This window comes from Streptopelia decaocto (assembly GCF_964273445.1).
Source record: "Streptopelia decaocto genome assembly, chromosome: 8".
Taxonomy (NCBI): Eukaryota; Metazoa; Chordata; class Aves; order Columbiformes; family Columbidae; genus Streptopelia; species Streptopelia decaocto.
The window spans coordinates 21,945,781-21,960,567 of record NC_138662.1 but is presented as its reverse complement, the minus strand read 5'-3'; the positions used below and the strand labels follow the sequence as shown (position 1 = coordinate 21,960,567).

Here is a 14,787-nt window from a genome sequence, read left to right as displayed (position 1 = left end):
ACTGAGTTCCAGTATTTCAACAAGCCGTTCCTGAGCGGGGTGAGGGACTGAACCACAACTCGGTTACTGACTGATTTTCCCCGCTAGACCAGGCTGAAAGTTGGCGCGACAGAGCAAAGAGAAATAAACGCAAAGCAGCATTTGCTGCTCAGCCAGGGTTTGCTGGAGAGGCTCTGACTGCTGCCAGCGCAGCTCCGCACGTTCAGCCACCCCCGAGTCTTCCGAAGGTGGCTGTTCCTCTGCGCGTCACGCCGCTGGGGGTTTGTTTTCATTGCCTCTCTGTCTCTACGTCATTCAGGGTCTTGTTGAATACATTTTAAAGTCTGAGGTTTCAGTGATTAGAACTGTTTCAGCCATGGGGTTCTCAGTACTGCGTTTGGTTTGGTTTTTTTAAACCTACGAACACCGTACCTGGAAGCAGGACGGGCACATGGTGATGGAGGCGTCCGGCAGCAGCGAGCGGTAGTACTGCCAGCGCAGCGGCCGCGGCCAGCGCTTGATCAGGACGTCCCTGCGGCTCAGGGACTGCAGCACGGCTCGGTTCACAACCACCGGCACGAATTCTGAGCCTCCCTGCTGCAGGAGAGGGTTTAGAAAGAAAGTTACCAACTGCAAAGCCCTTTGAGGATTAATAAGATCTCGTAAGAAGCGAAGTTCAGTAGGAAAAGCTGTAATAATATAGAATTACCCGAGGTCCCTTCCAATCCCTAACATTCTGTGAGTCTCGTCGCAAACCCAGTGTCAGTTTTATTAGCACCTCCAGCAACAGCAGCATCCAGCCACAGCTCTATCGGGTTCCAGCGAGCTGCCATTCCTCATTTTAACACAATTCCTGTCAACCCCACCCATGGTCTTTATCAAAACCTCCCCTAAGGGCTGGTTTATAGGTCCACTGCTCCACACAGTATCCCCTGGGGCCAGCCCTGCTGTATCGCTGTAGGATGATAAAACCAAATGCCAGGAATGTTTAGGATCCTTGTTGTTTTGTGGGGTTGGTCGTTTATTTAGGTATTTATTTTTTAAGAGAGGAGTTGACTGGTATGTCCCTTTCTCTCTTGAGCTCCCTCCCTCTGGTCCAGTCCCATTTTGTATCTCTCTTGGGGTTGCCTCTGTAACACATCCACACCAGAAGAGTGGCACAGATTGCAAGCTAAGATTTTCTATTCATTTCTGCTGGTAGCAAGAAAGAAACAAGTGGCAGGCGCAGGTGAGGCTCTTACCTCAAAGCTCAGTTTTGCTGTGAAGGGATCGTCATCTTCAATATCTGCATTGTCCTCAAGCCTCAAACTCTGTGCCTCTAGATGCTTTTGTTAAGGAAGAAAGAGCGTTCCTGTAACACTGGCTGTCCTCAGAGCGGCCAGCGCGCACGACAACGAAAGCACGTCAGCAGGACTGGAATTCTTACTGCTCCAGAGGACCAGGGTATTCTCAGACCGCTACAGTGCCCAGACGGCTACAGACAGTGCGGGAAGGGCTGTCTGCGACTCACCGGGACGGGTTTGTCACTGCAGAGCAGCAAACCCGACCACAGCGTGTGACATGAGCCCTGCGGGCTCCCCCGCCCCGACGGGCGAGGAAAGCAAAGGAGGCCACCCTTTGAAATGGCATTTTGAGCAGCCACGGGCAGACTGTGTGTCCTGTGCACATCTCCGCACCCACGTTCCACGGCCCGCGGAGCTCGGGGTGCAGAGCGCCGCAGGACGGTGCCAGCAGGGAGGGCTGTGCAGGACGCCGGTGCCGCCGCGCGCCGCAGGACGGTGCCAGCAGGGAGGGCTGTGCAGGACGCCGGTGCCGCCGCGCGCCGCAGGACGGTGCCAGCAGGGAGGGCTGTGCAGGACGCCGGTGCCGCCGCGCGCCGCAGCCCCCGCTGCTCACGGACAGCGCGGCAAACGAACAGCTGGAGCGTGCACTCCGGTCCTGACAACAAACACTCCACACCACAGAAACAAACTGTCCTGATGAAACAGCTTCATGAAAATGTTAGATTTAGCTAAAACATGACTTTGGTTGTTATACTACCTCAAAAAGGACACACAATGCAGTTGTAGTCACATCAGTCATATAACAAAAATTTTAAACATGAAAGGGGAGAAATAAATTCAAAATTGTTGCTTTTTTCCCCATAAGAAAAGGACTGGAAACCAATTCTAATCAAAAGGATACGGTCACTCATCATCTCTTGCCATTTATTCTTTCCTTTATTCAGTCTTGGAGCTTCAAGATCAATGAGAGCTACAGCTTCGTCATCTGTGATGCCGTCTTCCAAATAGAACTCGACCAGGTGCAACACTTCTGAGGGCGAGAGGAGCAGGAACTCAGCAACGCCGCGGGGACACCGCGCCCCGTGAGGAACGGGCACCCCGGGCTGCTGGGACAGCGCTGCGCCGCACGTTCGTGAAGCAGCTTAAACACAACCAAACCAAAACCCCCTCGGCTCTCCAAGGATTGCGTCTGCGTGAGTGAAACACTTCATACGTTCAGTGTCTCCTGACAAAGCGGCGCTTTGCTGCTGCTGCTGCCTTGCGGTAAATCCAGCGACCCCGGGACAAGAGGCGCTTACCCAGATCTACCAACACTGACAGGAAGATCCATCTGCCCAAATACCACTGCAGAGGGAACAAAAGCAGCAGCAACCCCCTCTGCCCAGCTAACATCTGTCTCCCTGGAAAGCAGCAGCACACGTGATGTCCCAACGCACCGTAGGAGGAGGCGGAGAAGACGAACGGCTGTCTGCAGTTAATGCAGACGTTCCCCAGGTTGTTGAGCAAAGGGTTGTTGGTCGAGCACCTGTAGCACAAGGGCACGAGCTCCTGCAGAGACACACACTGAGCACAGTCATCGGGAAAGAGCAGCACATCCTCAGCCCTTTGTTTTCAATTAAATACGGGCTCCGTAGGTTTATACCACTGGTATTACATCAGCGCAAATCCGAAGAAATACCGCTGTGAAACCAGATCCTTGAACATCTGAAAATGCTTTCCCTTTTTAAGAAAACAGCAAGTTTTCACATTAAAACTAGCTGTCTTCACCGTTCTAACAATTACATTTTCACCTTGCCTTTGCAGTAGCAGAATTCCACATCAAATACACAGTGACAAAAGAAGCTGAAGACGAGGTTACCAAAGTAAAGTTTTTTGCTTCAAGATTTGATCAAATGTAAGTTCTCCAATTAATTCCTCTCTCTTCAAGAGCACAGTTATTTTAGGCATTTCTTAAGATTGCGTTCCTATTATTCCGGGTGGCCAGGTGCGCGCTCACTGGCACAATACAGTTTATTTTTAGTGAGCACTCCATGAGACACAGCTTTATAGAACACGGCACAAAGAGCCTGCAGTCAGAGAAGAAACGGTGTTAAACAGGACTTGAGGAGGGAGGCCGCTGGAGGCGTGGGGGGGAGGGAAGGAGCGCCGGAGCCGGAGCAGGACACACGGGAGCCACCTCCAGCTGGACAGAGAGACAAGACGGGGGAACTGCGTGTGCGTCCAGAGGAAAGGCTTGGAGGAATTAACAGGCAGCGAGGACGGGAGCCGAGCGGAGGACAGGGAGGGTGGGAGCGCCCACACAGAAAGGGCTGATTTCAATTTGTTCGCAGGAGCAAAAGGAAGTTTGACCTGAAGAACAGCGGTAAAAGGACCGCGTTTCCAGCAGAAATACAATTATCTCACAGAGCTATGCATAATGTATTTCAGATTTTTTTGTGCATACAGCAGCTCAGCTTCTTGGATTAGGCCGCACATTAATGATTAACAAGAACCACATTAGGACTTACCTCACTGTCATGGAATGGCTTGGAGCAGATCCTCAGGCTGCCCAGCTCGATGGGTTTCTGGAACCTGGCGGGCACCTGCAGGCCCTGCAGCTTGTCGTAGGCATGGCGAGCCAGCTTGAACGCGCCCAGAGCTCGGCTCTGCTTCGCCAGGGCAAATAACGTATTGCTGTAATTTAATTAAGGAATTAAAATACATACGGCATTTAGGAAAACCTGCAATACGCTGCAATCAGAAAAGCTGTGTAATGAAGCACATCCGAGACCAGCACTTCAAGCACGCTTTGACAAGAGAAACCTACATACAGAACTCTGTTTAAAACCAAGTGTGAAAAAACTACCCAAGCGCCTGTGGGGAGTTGTTAGCAGGTAAGGAACCGACCCTACATAAACACTGCTTTGGTCAAATATTCTGACGCCATTTACCCAATTTCAGTAATTTGGGGGTGAATGGATTTTCCTTCAGCAGTTGAACACACAATGGTTTGAAGGTGCCAATTTGTTTCTTATGGACAAAATTCCGTTTCCATTAACTATAACAACAGCCAAAACTGAAGATCCCCTACAGGAGAGCTCTGCACTGTGGATCAACATCAATCCTTCCTTTCATGTATCTCACAAGATAACTTCTTATTTGGCACTGCATGGGAAGGATACACTTTGGAGATGCCCAAAGGAACCTCCTTTGTTAAGCTGTGAAGCAGAAACCTGGACATATTGAAGAGGGTTTCGGCCAAGTGGAAGCTGAAAGGCTCCTCCTGCAGTATTAAAAATACAGACACATATTGCCAAGCTGGAAATCAACAGCTCGTGTCGCTGAGCATCACAGCACTAGTCATCTCGAGTACCGTGTTTCTTTCACACAGCTGCAACAAGAAGAGGTGCTGACAGAATGTAGCAAGTGGGTTTTGCATGTCTTTATCGCCAAAGCTCGCGCCTGCTACACGCAGAAAGAGAGAGATCCACGAAGCTCAGCGGAACCTTCCGGGCGGTACGTGCGACCGGGCGGCCTGGCCAGCGATGGCGCAGCCCCAGCGCCAGGGCGGCGCAGCGCGGTCAGAGCACAGCGGCGCCTCTGCGGGGCAACGGCACGGCTCAGAGCTTCCCAAATGCCTGGCAAAAGGTACTTTCACCAGCACTGCTGGGGCTGCTGGAAGGAGCAGGAGCCGACTGCTCCGGGCTGGGGCTCACACGTCCCTGCGGACACTGCACCGCGCCGGGTCCCAAGGCACGGTCCCTTCTCTGGTCACTCCTGTTTCCCCGCGACTGAAGGAAGAGCTGAGGGCAGCCTGTGCAGGACCAGGGGCTCAGGTCCCCCGGAACCAAACCACGCAGCCCGCGCCAAACGGGCTGGGGCGGGACGCGAGCACGGGCACGTCTCCACCGCTCCCAGAGCGCGGGCCGGCCAGAGTGCACCGCAGCCCTCCGGAACCCAACCACAGCTCTTCCACAGAGCAGCCAAAGGCAAGGAAATACATACAGTCACATACAGCATTGCTAATCTACGCTCAATATTTAATTCCCTGAAAAAACGTTAATTATTTCTAGTTATTTCTGGGCTGCCTAGAAAGAAAATGCTCAGGAAGCATAAATACACAACTTCTAAAGTGAATATCTTACAGTGTATCTTTGAATAAAGTGATAGACGTGGTAAACTTCTGCCAAATGCTGGTAGTGGTGAAACTTCTGTAGCATTTCGGTCGCCTGTGGTTCGTGCTCTGTGGGAGGCAAAGGCACTGGTGTGAGTCTCCAAGTCTGCGGGACTCGGTGGGAAGCAAACAGCGTATGATGGCTCCAGCACCAGCGCTTCCACAGACATATGTACCGGCCCAGGTGTGTCCCCCCGTGCGCTCCACACGTCACACAGACTTCGCTCAGCAAGTGGCTGGTTTGGACCAGGCGCGGTGAACACGCCAGCTCAGGCAGCGGCTCTAACGCGGCTGGAGGCCACGGCTCACAGTGGAAAAGAGGAGCTGGGCAGCGCTGGAAGGCTCAGCCACAGCTGCGGAGTCTACAGATACAGGAGTTTTGAAACACCCGTCTCATAAATATTATTGCTAAATTATACTTATTATCTATTGGATCCACCTCTCTCCCAGTGAAATACATTCAGGAGACAAGATGGTAGCTAATGAACAATCAGCTTTATCTCTGTTGGCAGAAATGATCTGCAAATCTCCTCTCCAACCCACATTCAAACCCTAGATGCACCTTATACTCCAAGATCATATTTCATTTACCGGTACATTAACCCTCCAGCCACCTTTGCAGTTACAGTGTGTTGTGGGACGGGACATGAGGACACGTGGTCCCAGGGACACGATTGTGATGCCGCCCACATTTCCAGCACAGGCCTGCGCAGGCTGACGCTGCTGGTTTGCTTGTTTGATTTAATAGTGCATGGGAAAACCAGGGGGACTACAAAAATAGCACAAGCCAGAGTTATGCACAGCGCTAAAGAAAAACAAACAACCCCCCCAAACAAAAAAACACACACAAAAACCCAACAAAAACCCCCCCAACAAGAGCAAAGCCACACCAGAGTGAAGCGGCTGCAGCAACTCCATCACAATTCAGGAATTGTTTCTCTCCATGCACAAGAAGGTAACAAAGCCAAACTTGCGTTCCGGTCCTTACCTCGGGCTATATCTAAACACTGCATGGAAAGCATCCAGTAATAATAGGCTGCGTCGTCGAACCGGCTCTCCAGCACGGCGTTGTGCGTGAGCTGCTCCAGCACCCGCAGCGCCTCCCCCTGCCTGCCAGCCCTGTGGAACGCTGCACAGAGAGCATCTTACACTGCGATTGCATCAATTAACTCAAATTAATGTTTTGAAATTAAGAGCAGTCTATTCAGCCAATATCAAATATGCTATCCAGGGCAGCATAAAAAGGATTATACACTGGTATTTTTCTCCTTGAAAGCAGCAGCACTAATGGAACACGAGAAACATCTGCAGGTATTCTGTGGCTTTCTCACTGTCTCAGCAGCTCCTGAGCACTCAGATTTTCACGATGCTGATCGCTTGTTTTAAATACAGAAAAGAACAAAAATGCTGTGCTGATGAGATATCTGTAGAACCAATGGCAATCTCCAAACACTGCAAATCACAACTTCATTCAAAACTACAATCAATATTTGAGGTTAGTGCTCTGGTTTGCAATGCTGAGCACTGCGAAAGAGTACAGCATTTACTACATCCTTCTAGTCTTTCTTAATAGCCTCTCTTTATCTGATGCTCAGAAGCCAGTACAAAGAAAGATCCTGAATTCTGACTTGGTAAACGTACAAACACGGTCTCCATAGAGAGAAATGGGGGTGGGGGGGACCCCCCAATCCACCCCCCGGCACAACTGCCTCCTGCCTGCAGAGACAACGGCCGGGGGCTCCAGCTCCCGCTCTGCCCCCAGCCCTCCCGGCTCCCTCTGGAGTCCCGTCCACACGGGGGGGCTGCCAGCTCTCCTGACAGGTGATTTCATAGCCCTAATGACATACATGAAAACTCCTAGAGAAACGGGAAAGTTTTACTTGTACGAACACAGCATTACCTAAATATAAGGAAAACCTCTGCTTTCCACTCAGGTTCGTAAGGTGGCTGCCATATTTTGAATTCTGTTGTGATAAAAATGTAATCTGGGCTGTCTATATCAATATGCCAAATGTTATTACCATGTGCCACACTGTGATGGAAAATCTGGACCTGTATTTAGATGCCATCATTTTTAATAGACCCATCGCTTTTCTTCTCAAATAAGACTCTTATTGAAAACATGGATTCTAATTGGTTTTGAATGCCGCTGCTAAGGAACTCTCCAGGCAGAGACTGGATACTGGGTATTGGAAGAGTCCGGAGCGAATCCCGGGTGACCTGTCCGCCCCATTCTTACCTCTTTGGGCTTCTTCAAACCTGTCGTTCTCTGCGAGCCACTGGGCGTACGGGACATAGACGTCGTCCTTGAGTTCAGGGTGCTTTTCACTCACAGCGAACGCCTGAGGTACATACAAACGTCAGGTTTAGAACACTGCACCGTTTAAACTGTTAAAGCGTTCAGAATAGTCCACGGGATCAATTCTTTAGCTCTGAATAAATTCACTATAACAATACATACACAGAGAGGGTAATCCATATTTTCTCCAGTATCAAACTGATGTATTTTAAAATAAAAAGCAATCAACAACTAAAGAAAAGAAGCTAAGCATAGCAGCAGTCTGGTTATTGAAACAGGGAAACCTGAAAGTGATTATCTAGGAAATGTAGTAATTTCACAGCAAGAGACCAAAATGTTTTTATTTTTACTGAATACATCTAATAACGAAATCGAAGGAACACTACAAACACAGTCTAGATTCACTTTCCAAACTCACTAACTAGGCAGTAAAGGACTAAGTCTACAATGTGCCAAAGCACGCACAGGACTGCGTGGGGGCTGCCCATTCCAGCAGCACTCGGAGAACGTGTCCTTAGGAAAGCACACCTGTCAACACCTCCCTGTGCAGAGACAAGGACCAAACCGCGGTGACGGCAGCCGCGAGGGCTGGCACCCACGGACCCGCGTCTGCGGAAACACCCGGCGGGGTCAGAACTTCACCCGTCGGAGCACAAACGGAGCCACGCGCGGCCTCACTCACCTCCTCCCAGCGCTGGGTGTCCACGTGGAGCTGCACCAGGGCCTTCAGGTCACCCATCTTCAGGTAGGTTTCCGCGGCATAGCCAGGGTTCCCCAGTTGTTTGAAATAGAAGGCACATTTGGACAAAGGCTCACGCTCAGCTTTATCCAGCTTTCGAGCAATTTCAATTAACCTAGACCCAGTGAAAAGAAGACAGATGTTTCAGGGTCTGCCTCGTTGTCTTACCTTTTGTTTAACTATTGTAATAACTTTGTCTTTAATCAGTTATTGTTTAATGAATATCACAACAGTAGTACCATGCAACGCTGGTTAAACAGTTTCCAGCAGACATTCAAAATCCCTTTTCTTTTCCTTTGCCGAACTCAGAACCTGTTCCTTCAATCTTCACTCACACGTGCAATTATCTCAGGCCCTTTGTGCAGCCACGAAGCCAGAGGGAGGGAGCGGGTGTGTGTGACCAGGTGACACGGCCACACGTCCCCTTGGCCACACGAGGGACGCCCGAGCCACCCGCCCAAGGTCTTATGGCAACTCCCGAACGACCCAAAGTGCCACCTGCTGCAAACCAAGGAGAATTTGGCCAGTGACAGCAGCAGCCCCAGAATTTCTAGGGATGCTGTGACCATCGTGGCCAGCTCAGGACAGCAGGACAGGCTCTGCCACAGCACTCGTGGCCGTGCACATTTTAGAGGAGCCTCGTGCTACAGATGAATCCATTCATGCTCTTTACTGTTGTAATGCATTTGTTTTTGTGACCCAAATATATCCCTGCTCTCTAACCACATGGAACTTCTACAACATTTTTAATTGTAGATGTGCTTCAAATATGCAATTTGATATAAGCAAAGGCACATATCAAACATAATATACAAAAATATACAAACATAAAATGTCCTATTTTAAAATGATGCAGAATTCATAACAACTCATTCAAGTTTTCAGGGTATATTATCTCTGAGAGGGAACCGAAACGTACATCTCGACCCAGCCGTGGTCCCCGCTGATTTCGATGGCCTTCAGGTGCTCGCCGGCAGAGAGGTACATCTCCACCGCCGCTCTGGGCTCGTTGATATTCTTGGCCCAATCTGCTTGTTTTTTTATCAGCATCTTTGTGTCTTTGGGGTCTTCAGATCCCAGAAAATCCTGAAATAGCGCAATACAAAAGTTTGCATTACCTTCTGGTCACAAACATGGTTATAGTCCGAATTCTAAAATACATAAAGGCTTTTTAGATGAACACCATGATGCCTCCTGGGAAAATGAACAGTGCTGCTGCATGCAGAGCAACACGAGCGACTCGGCCTCCAGCAGCTCACCGGCCAGGCCCGGGGCTGGGCACGAAACAATGGCCAGTCCCCTATTTAGGCAGTTTTCAATTTAAAAAAGTGGGAGATTCTGGGAGGACCAGGAGAAGGATGATACGGGTGCCTCAGAGGTAATAAATACATCCTGCATTTCTTGGTTTGCTCTCTAGCGATCCTGTTTAAGCGGATACAATCATGATTTCCGCATGCTTTTCAAGAACAAAACAATACTCGTCTCAAAAACCGTAACAGATCAATTCCAAGTTTCAGATTTTCTTTTGCAAGCCAAGAAGGGATGTTTTCATCCTCAAAGTGAGCCAGCTGCACCCCGTGTTCAGTTAATCATATACTCGCTTAGTCGTATGTTTGCACCAGGAGGACCAGCCACAAATCAATTCAAGGCTGAAATTTTGTTTTCTGCAGACACTTGGTAACTCTATTGCAATATTTCAAATAAGTTCTTTTATCACAACAGAACGACAGCTGCTCAAAAGCCAGAGTGGCTCCGACGCGCGGGCTGACGGGCGCAGGGCGCGCGGGCGCCACCCCGGCGCTGGGGCCACGGCCGCGGACACGTCTCTGCCGGCCGCGCTGCTCCCGCCAGCACCGAAGCCCCGGCACCGTACGGCTCACGTGGCTGGCGTCGGCACCAGCAAAAAGAGAAGCACTACACCACCAGAAGGCCAATCGATTGAGGGCAATTTTGTCTGTTAACGGCACAGGCTATTGTCCATCAGAGCAGCTTCTATCGAAAGGAAACACAGAACAGAGGAGAAATGGGAAGGTGAGAAGGAAGTGGAAAATTACCTGATTCTGATTTAGGATTAAAACCAAACCAAAACCAGAACAGAACGACAAACAAGCCAAACCCCCAAAGCAGCCGCACAACCAGGCGTGCCCCGAGCGCCGGGCTGTCCCGGTGCAGTCCATCCCCACCGCGCGGAGCTGCCACGGAGCCGGCTCCAGCGCCCCTGCGGCAGCACGGCCCCGCTTTGCCGGGGAACCACGGACACGTCGGGATCATCTTCCACTATGGAGAAACCAAGCGACAGAATTGGGCTGGACAGCATCTTTAACACGACTTGTTCTCCAGCACAGGACACCAAAGCGAGTCTGTAATCAAAAGCTCGGCTTCTTCCAGCATAAAGAGCTTTTTGTGAGCTCTCGGTGCTCGGCGATCTGGGACGCGATAAGAGCCCGTGACCACATACCAAAGTGCTCCATGAGCTCGGCCCGGCCTGGGCTCTCGGCCAGAGCCAACCAAACCCAGCACCAGGGTCCCTCTGCGGAATTCTGGCAGCATTGAAATCCAAATCCAAAACCAGCAACAAAAACAGCGCGCAACCCCCAGATATCCTTCCTCAGAAAAGTAACACGCAAACAAGCGGGTTTTGCACATTCTGCCACATATTGTGCAGTCCCTGCAGTAGCAGCTCCCTCCATGCGCTATAAAGCACCTTTAATTTCTTGTGCATGGAGTTATTCTCAAGGAGAGGAGACACGAGACCTTTTGCTCTCTGCTAGTTAAATATAGACACGACTGCAGCCAAGAATTAAAAGATTCTTATGGAGACTTCTGGGAAAATTCTCATCTATGAATTACATTTATGTTCAAGAGGAGCCAAAACACTGAAGCTAACAAAGACTCATCAGCCAAAAATAGTAGAAGGCAGACTTACATCAGCAAAGCCCTACAGTATTTGTACGAAGCTCTTGGAAGAAAGGCGCTCTCTGCAGCGCCGGCTGTGGGGCCTGCGCTCAGCACCGCGCAGAACCGGGCCCTGGTGGGTGCTGAATGAGACCGAACAGCGCGGGCGTTCCCGGGCTTTGACAGGAAAACACCACTGAAGACTTAAAAGCCAAGTTATGCTTTCTTATCAACACATAAACCCATCACTTTTTAAGACCATATTCAATTCGTTTCTGCACAGAAACAGAGTCTAAAAAAAAAGCCACAACATGTTGAATCTTTGGAAGAAAATCTCTGGTAAACAAAAATGTGCTAGGTTAGTATGCGATACACTTTGTAAAACACATTCATACTGAACTAACGCACCTATTTAAGCTCAAACTCTGAAAGAGAAATATCTTTATTATAATATGGAGGTGAATTAAACGTGTGGTGCGCTCCCCTCTGCTCTGCATGTGCACGACCTTAGGAACTTTGGAAGACAAAAAACCAAAAGGGACTCCAGCAAAATACAGGGGAAGAAACAGTCATGAAAATGAGATTTTTAGGTTTTTTAAAACAGGAAAATTACTATGGATAATCTATATAATCACAATGAGAGAGTCACTTTTGGTAGTGTCCAACAAAATTTCCACTGAAGACCCATGGATGGACGCATCTGAGAACATGCAAAACACAATCTGCTGCCTCGGTAGCAGCCTCCAACCAATTAACTGAGAAATAAAGCTGCAATTCAAAGCCTGCATTCCATCCAATCCTTTTGTAGGATCAGACTTTGAAAACAGTTACGTGTACACTAATACTTCTGCATTTCAATATCGAGTTGCGAAGGACTACCTTTGCACAGTCGAACATGCGTAGATCGGAGAACATCTCCAGCGCCAGGTTCTCGTGCCCGCTCTTCTTGTACAGCTTCGCGGCCTCGTGGAACCTGCCCTGGTAGGCGTACACGTCCGCCAGGAACAGCTCGCGGTTGTTCTCCCCGCGCCTCCGCCGCTCCTGCAGCACACAGAGGGACATGGAGAGAACACCCGGCCGATCAGGACCCAGGGGGAAATAGCCACTGGAAGGTTACATCTCCAGCCTTGGGCTTTAACTGCTCATAAAAACCCGTAACAGGATATGATAATTATGCCTCTCCTGCATTTCTGGTGAATTTATAATTAAAGGATTAAATCCCTTCTTAATTAACATTAGGAAGAGCAAAATTAAATGTCACTATACAAACCAAAGTGATGAAAAATCACTTCTCTTGATTTCACAGAGGAAAATGAACACACGCTATCATTATGCTACGCTGTTTGAAAAAAAGGCACCTGATGGGTTCCTTGTTTTCTCCTGTAGAAACTCACCAGCATATAATTTGTCTACATTAACAATATGTGCGGGTGGGATGACAAATGTGGAAAAAATTGCTAGCAACGCGCAGATTCAAAAAGTATGTTAACCTGCCCCCGAATAACGGCCGGTGTCACCACCGCCGGCCCCACCGGCGTGATCTGATTTGGGGCAGGCAGAGTGGCTCCCGGGCACCCGCAGGCACTGCTGCTGTCACCAGGGTCACAGACACCCAGCAGCGGGACCCACGGACACCCGGGACCCACGGACACCTGGCAACGGGACCCGCACGGTCCCGCCCGGCGTGTGACAGAACCAGGACGCTGCGGGAGTGGCAGCCAAGGGACGGATTCTCTCAGAGCAGGTGTAAATCTAATTAGCCTGAGAAAGAGGAATTCCCTCTATGCCGTCTCATCACCGATCTCCCAACCCAGCACTACCACGCAGTCTGTGCCGAAGGACCAGGGTGATACTGTCTCTTTTGACGTGCTCGTGACAGACAGGCATTGTCTAGTGAAATTCTATCGAGAAGTGTGAAAAGAATAAGAACAAGTGATTAGAGCACAGTATGGAAGTAAGGAATCCCAAATTCTATTTCCAGTTGTCACAGACTTGTCATGAGACCTTGAATTTGTCATTTGATTTCTCTGGGCCTGTTTCTGGCTCTGCAAGGAGGAGATAATAGTAATTACCTATCTCCAGGGGGTAAGGAAAGGCTTAATTAACTCACGTTTATGAAGTGCTCCGCACTGAGCTCTGTTAGCACAGTAGCATTCTACCAGTCATTAATTGAATATTGAACTTTTTCCGGTTTTCCTGAGGACAGTTTCAGGAGTGCTCACTGTCCCGCTCCTCCATTGTTTCCCCATTGCTAGAGCTGGAGTCACGTCCCTCTGGACACGGCTCCCAGGCAGAAGCACCATCTGCACAGACTTCCCTCCAAAATGGAAAGTACTGATGTGGGCCCAGTGTTAAGTGTAAGGAAATACACTGTCTGTAACACTCTTACCTCTATGCTGCTGATCAACTCCAAATATCTAAGGTCTCGTACTCTGGTAAATGCCTATTGAAAAGAAAAAACAATAAAAGTAATTAACTTGGAAAGCCAGAAAAATCAACCAAATGTTGTTACACGGCGCATGCCAGCCCCACACAGTACAAAATACCCTTTCAAACATGACACATGATTATTCTGGCTATTTTATAGCTCTTCCGTTTTGATGCGAGGAGCAATACAGACAAGGAAATTCAAGGAAGCTTTACAAGGCAGAACACATCACTGCCCATACTGCCCAAGCTTCCAGTTCTGCAGCAGTCTGACAGCCTGGCACAGAGGGGGAGGGAGGGAGGGAGGGAGGAAGGAAGCAAGGAAGGAAGGAAGGAAGGAGATGGTCAGATAAAAGTCCTGCAAGCCGGTGCAGCATCTTGTGCAAACGGAGCCACGTGTGGCCGCGAAGCCCCAAGCGCAGCCGCGGCGAGTCGCAGCACCTTAGCGCTGAGACACTCATCATTCATCCGGACATTCATCAAAACCAGAAATGTAACTCTTCAGCCCGCACGTTCAAGACTTCTAACCAAACTAATGCTTAAGAGGGCATAGAATATTCTGCTTACACCAGATCAGCCTCGGAACTAGGAGAGCCTTTAATGGCAAGAAGCTGCTTTTGTTCCAATTAATCCGCTCTAATTCTAAGAGGGCACTATTTTAAAATTCCAAGGAGGCACTGAAAACTTCTTTTTAAGAATATCTATTTGCATAAAGCCATCTATGAAGCTGGAATTATTCTGATGCCTATACTTAAGGAAAAAAAAAAGCATTTAATTTCCTTTTTCAAAAAAATCTGTTATGAAGAGATGCCTATCACTACAGGCCATTCCCTCCGTATTTTCAGAATGTTTTGTCTTTCATACAATATTCACGACACTGAACTCGGTTCACCCTCTTACTGCAGAAAAGGTGGGGAAAGAAAACAGAGAAGTATTTTATGCCTGAGAAAGCTCTGTTCTTCAGTGCATGCCCACTGACAGACCGGCGCACTCCAACGGGAAACGGCCGCCC

General features: G+C 49.3%; 1 protein-coding gene across 3 annotated transcripts in view; it reads right to left on the bottom strand.

Moving 5' to 3' along the window:
* IFT122 (intraflagellar transport 122) overlaps positions 1–14,787 on the bottom strand; it is a 28,526-nt gene that overhangs the window by 801 nt on the left and 12,938 nt on the right. For 2 of the 3 annotated variants that reach the window (XM_082059918.1, XM_082059919.1), the window contains 13 exons: positions 13,738–13,791; positions 12,228–12,389; positions 9,373–9,539; positions 8,397–8,568; positions 7,655–7,757; positions 6,404–6,544; positions 5,387–5,484; positions 4,424–4,524; positions 3,770–3,935; positions 2,699–2,810; positions 2,164–2,292; positions 1,221–1,297; positions 412–576 (listed from right to left, as the gene is read on the bottom strand). In XM_082059918.1, coding sequence (XP_081916044.1) covers positions 412–576; positions 1,221–1,297; positions 2,164–2,292; positions 2,699–2,810; positions 3,770–3,935; positions 4,424–4,524; positions 5,387–5,484; positions 6,404–6,544; positions 7,655–7,757; positions 8,397–8,568; positions 9,373–9,539; positions 12,228–12,389; positions 13,738–13,791 — 1,647 coding nt within the window. Of the gene's footprint in view, positions 1–411; positions 577–1,220; positions 1,298–2,163; positions 2,293–2,698; positions 2,811–3,769; positions 3,936–4,423; positions 4,525–5,386; positions 5,485–6,403; positions 6,545–7,654; positions 7,758–8,396; positions 8,569–9,372; positions 9,540–12,227; positions 12,390–13,737; positions 13,792–14,787 lie in introns of those variants that run through there. The other variant, XR_014184755.1, reaches the window with a different exon arrangement.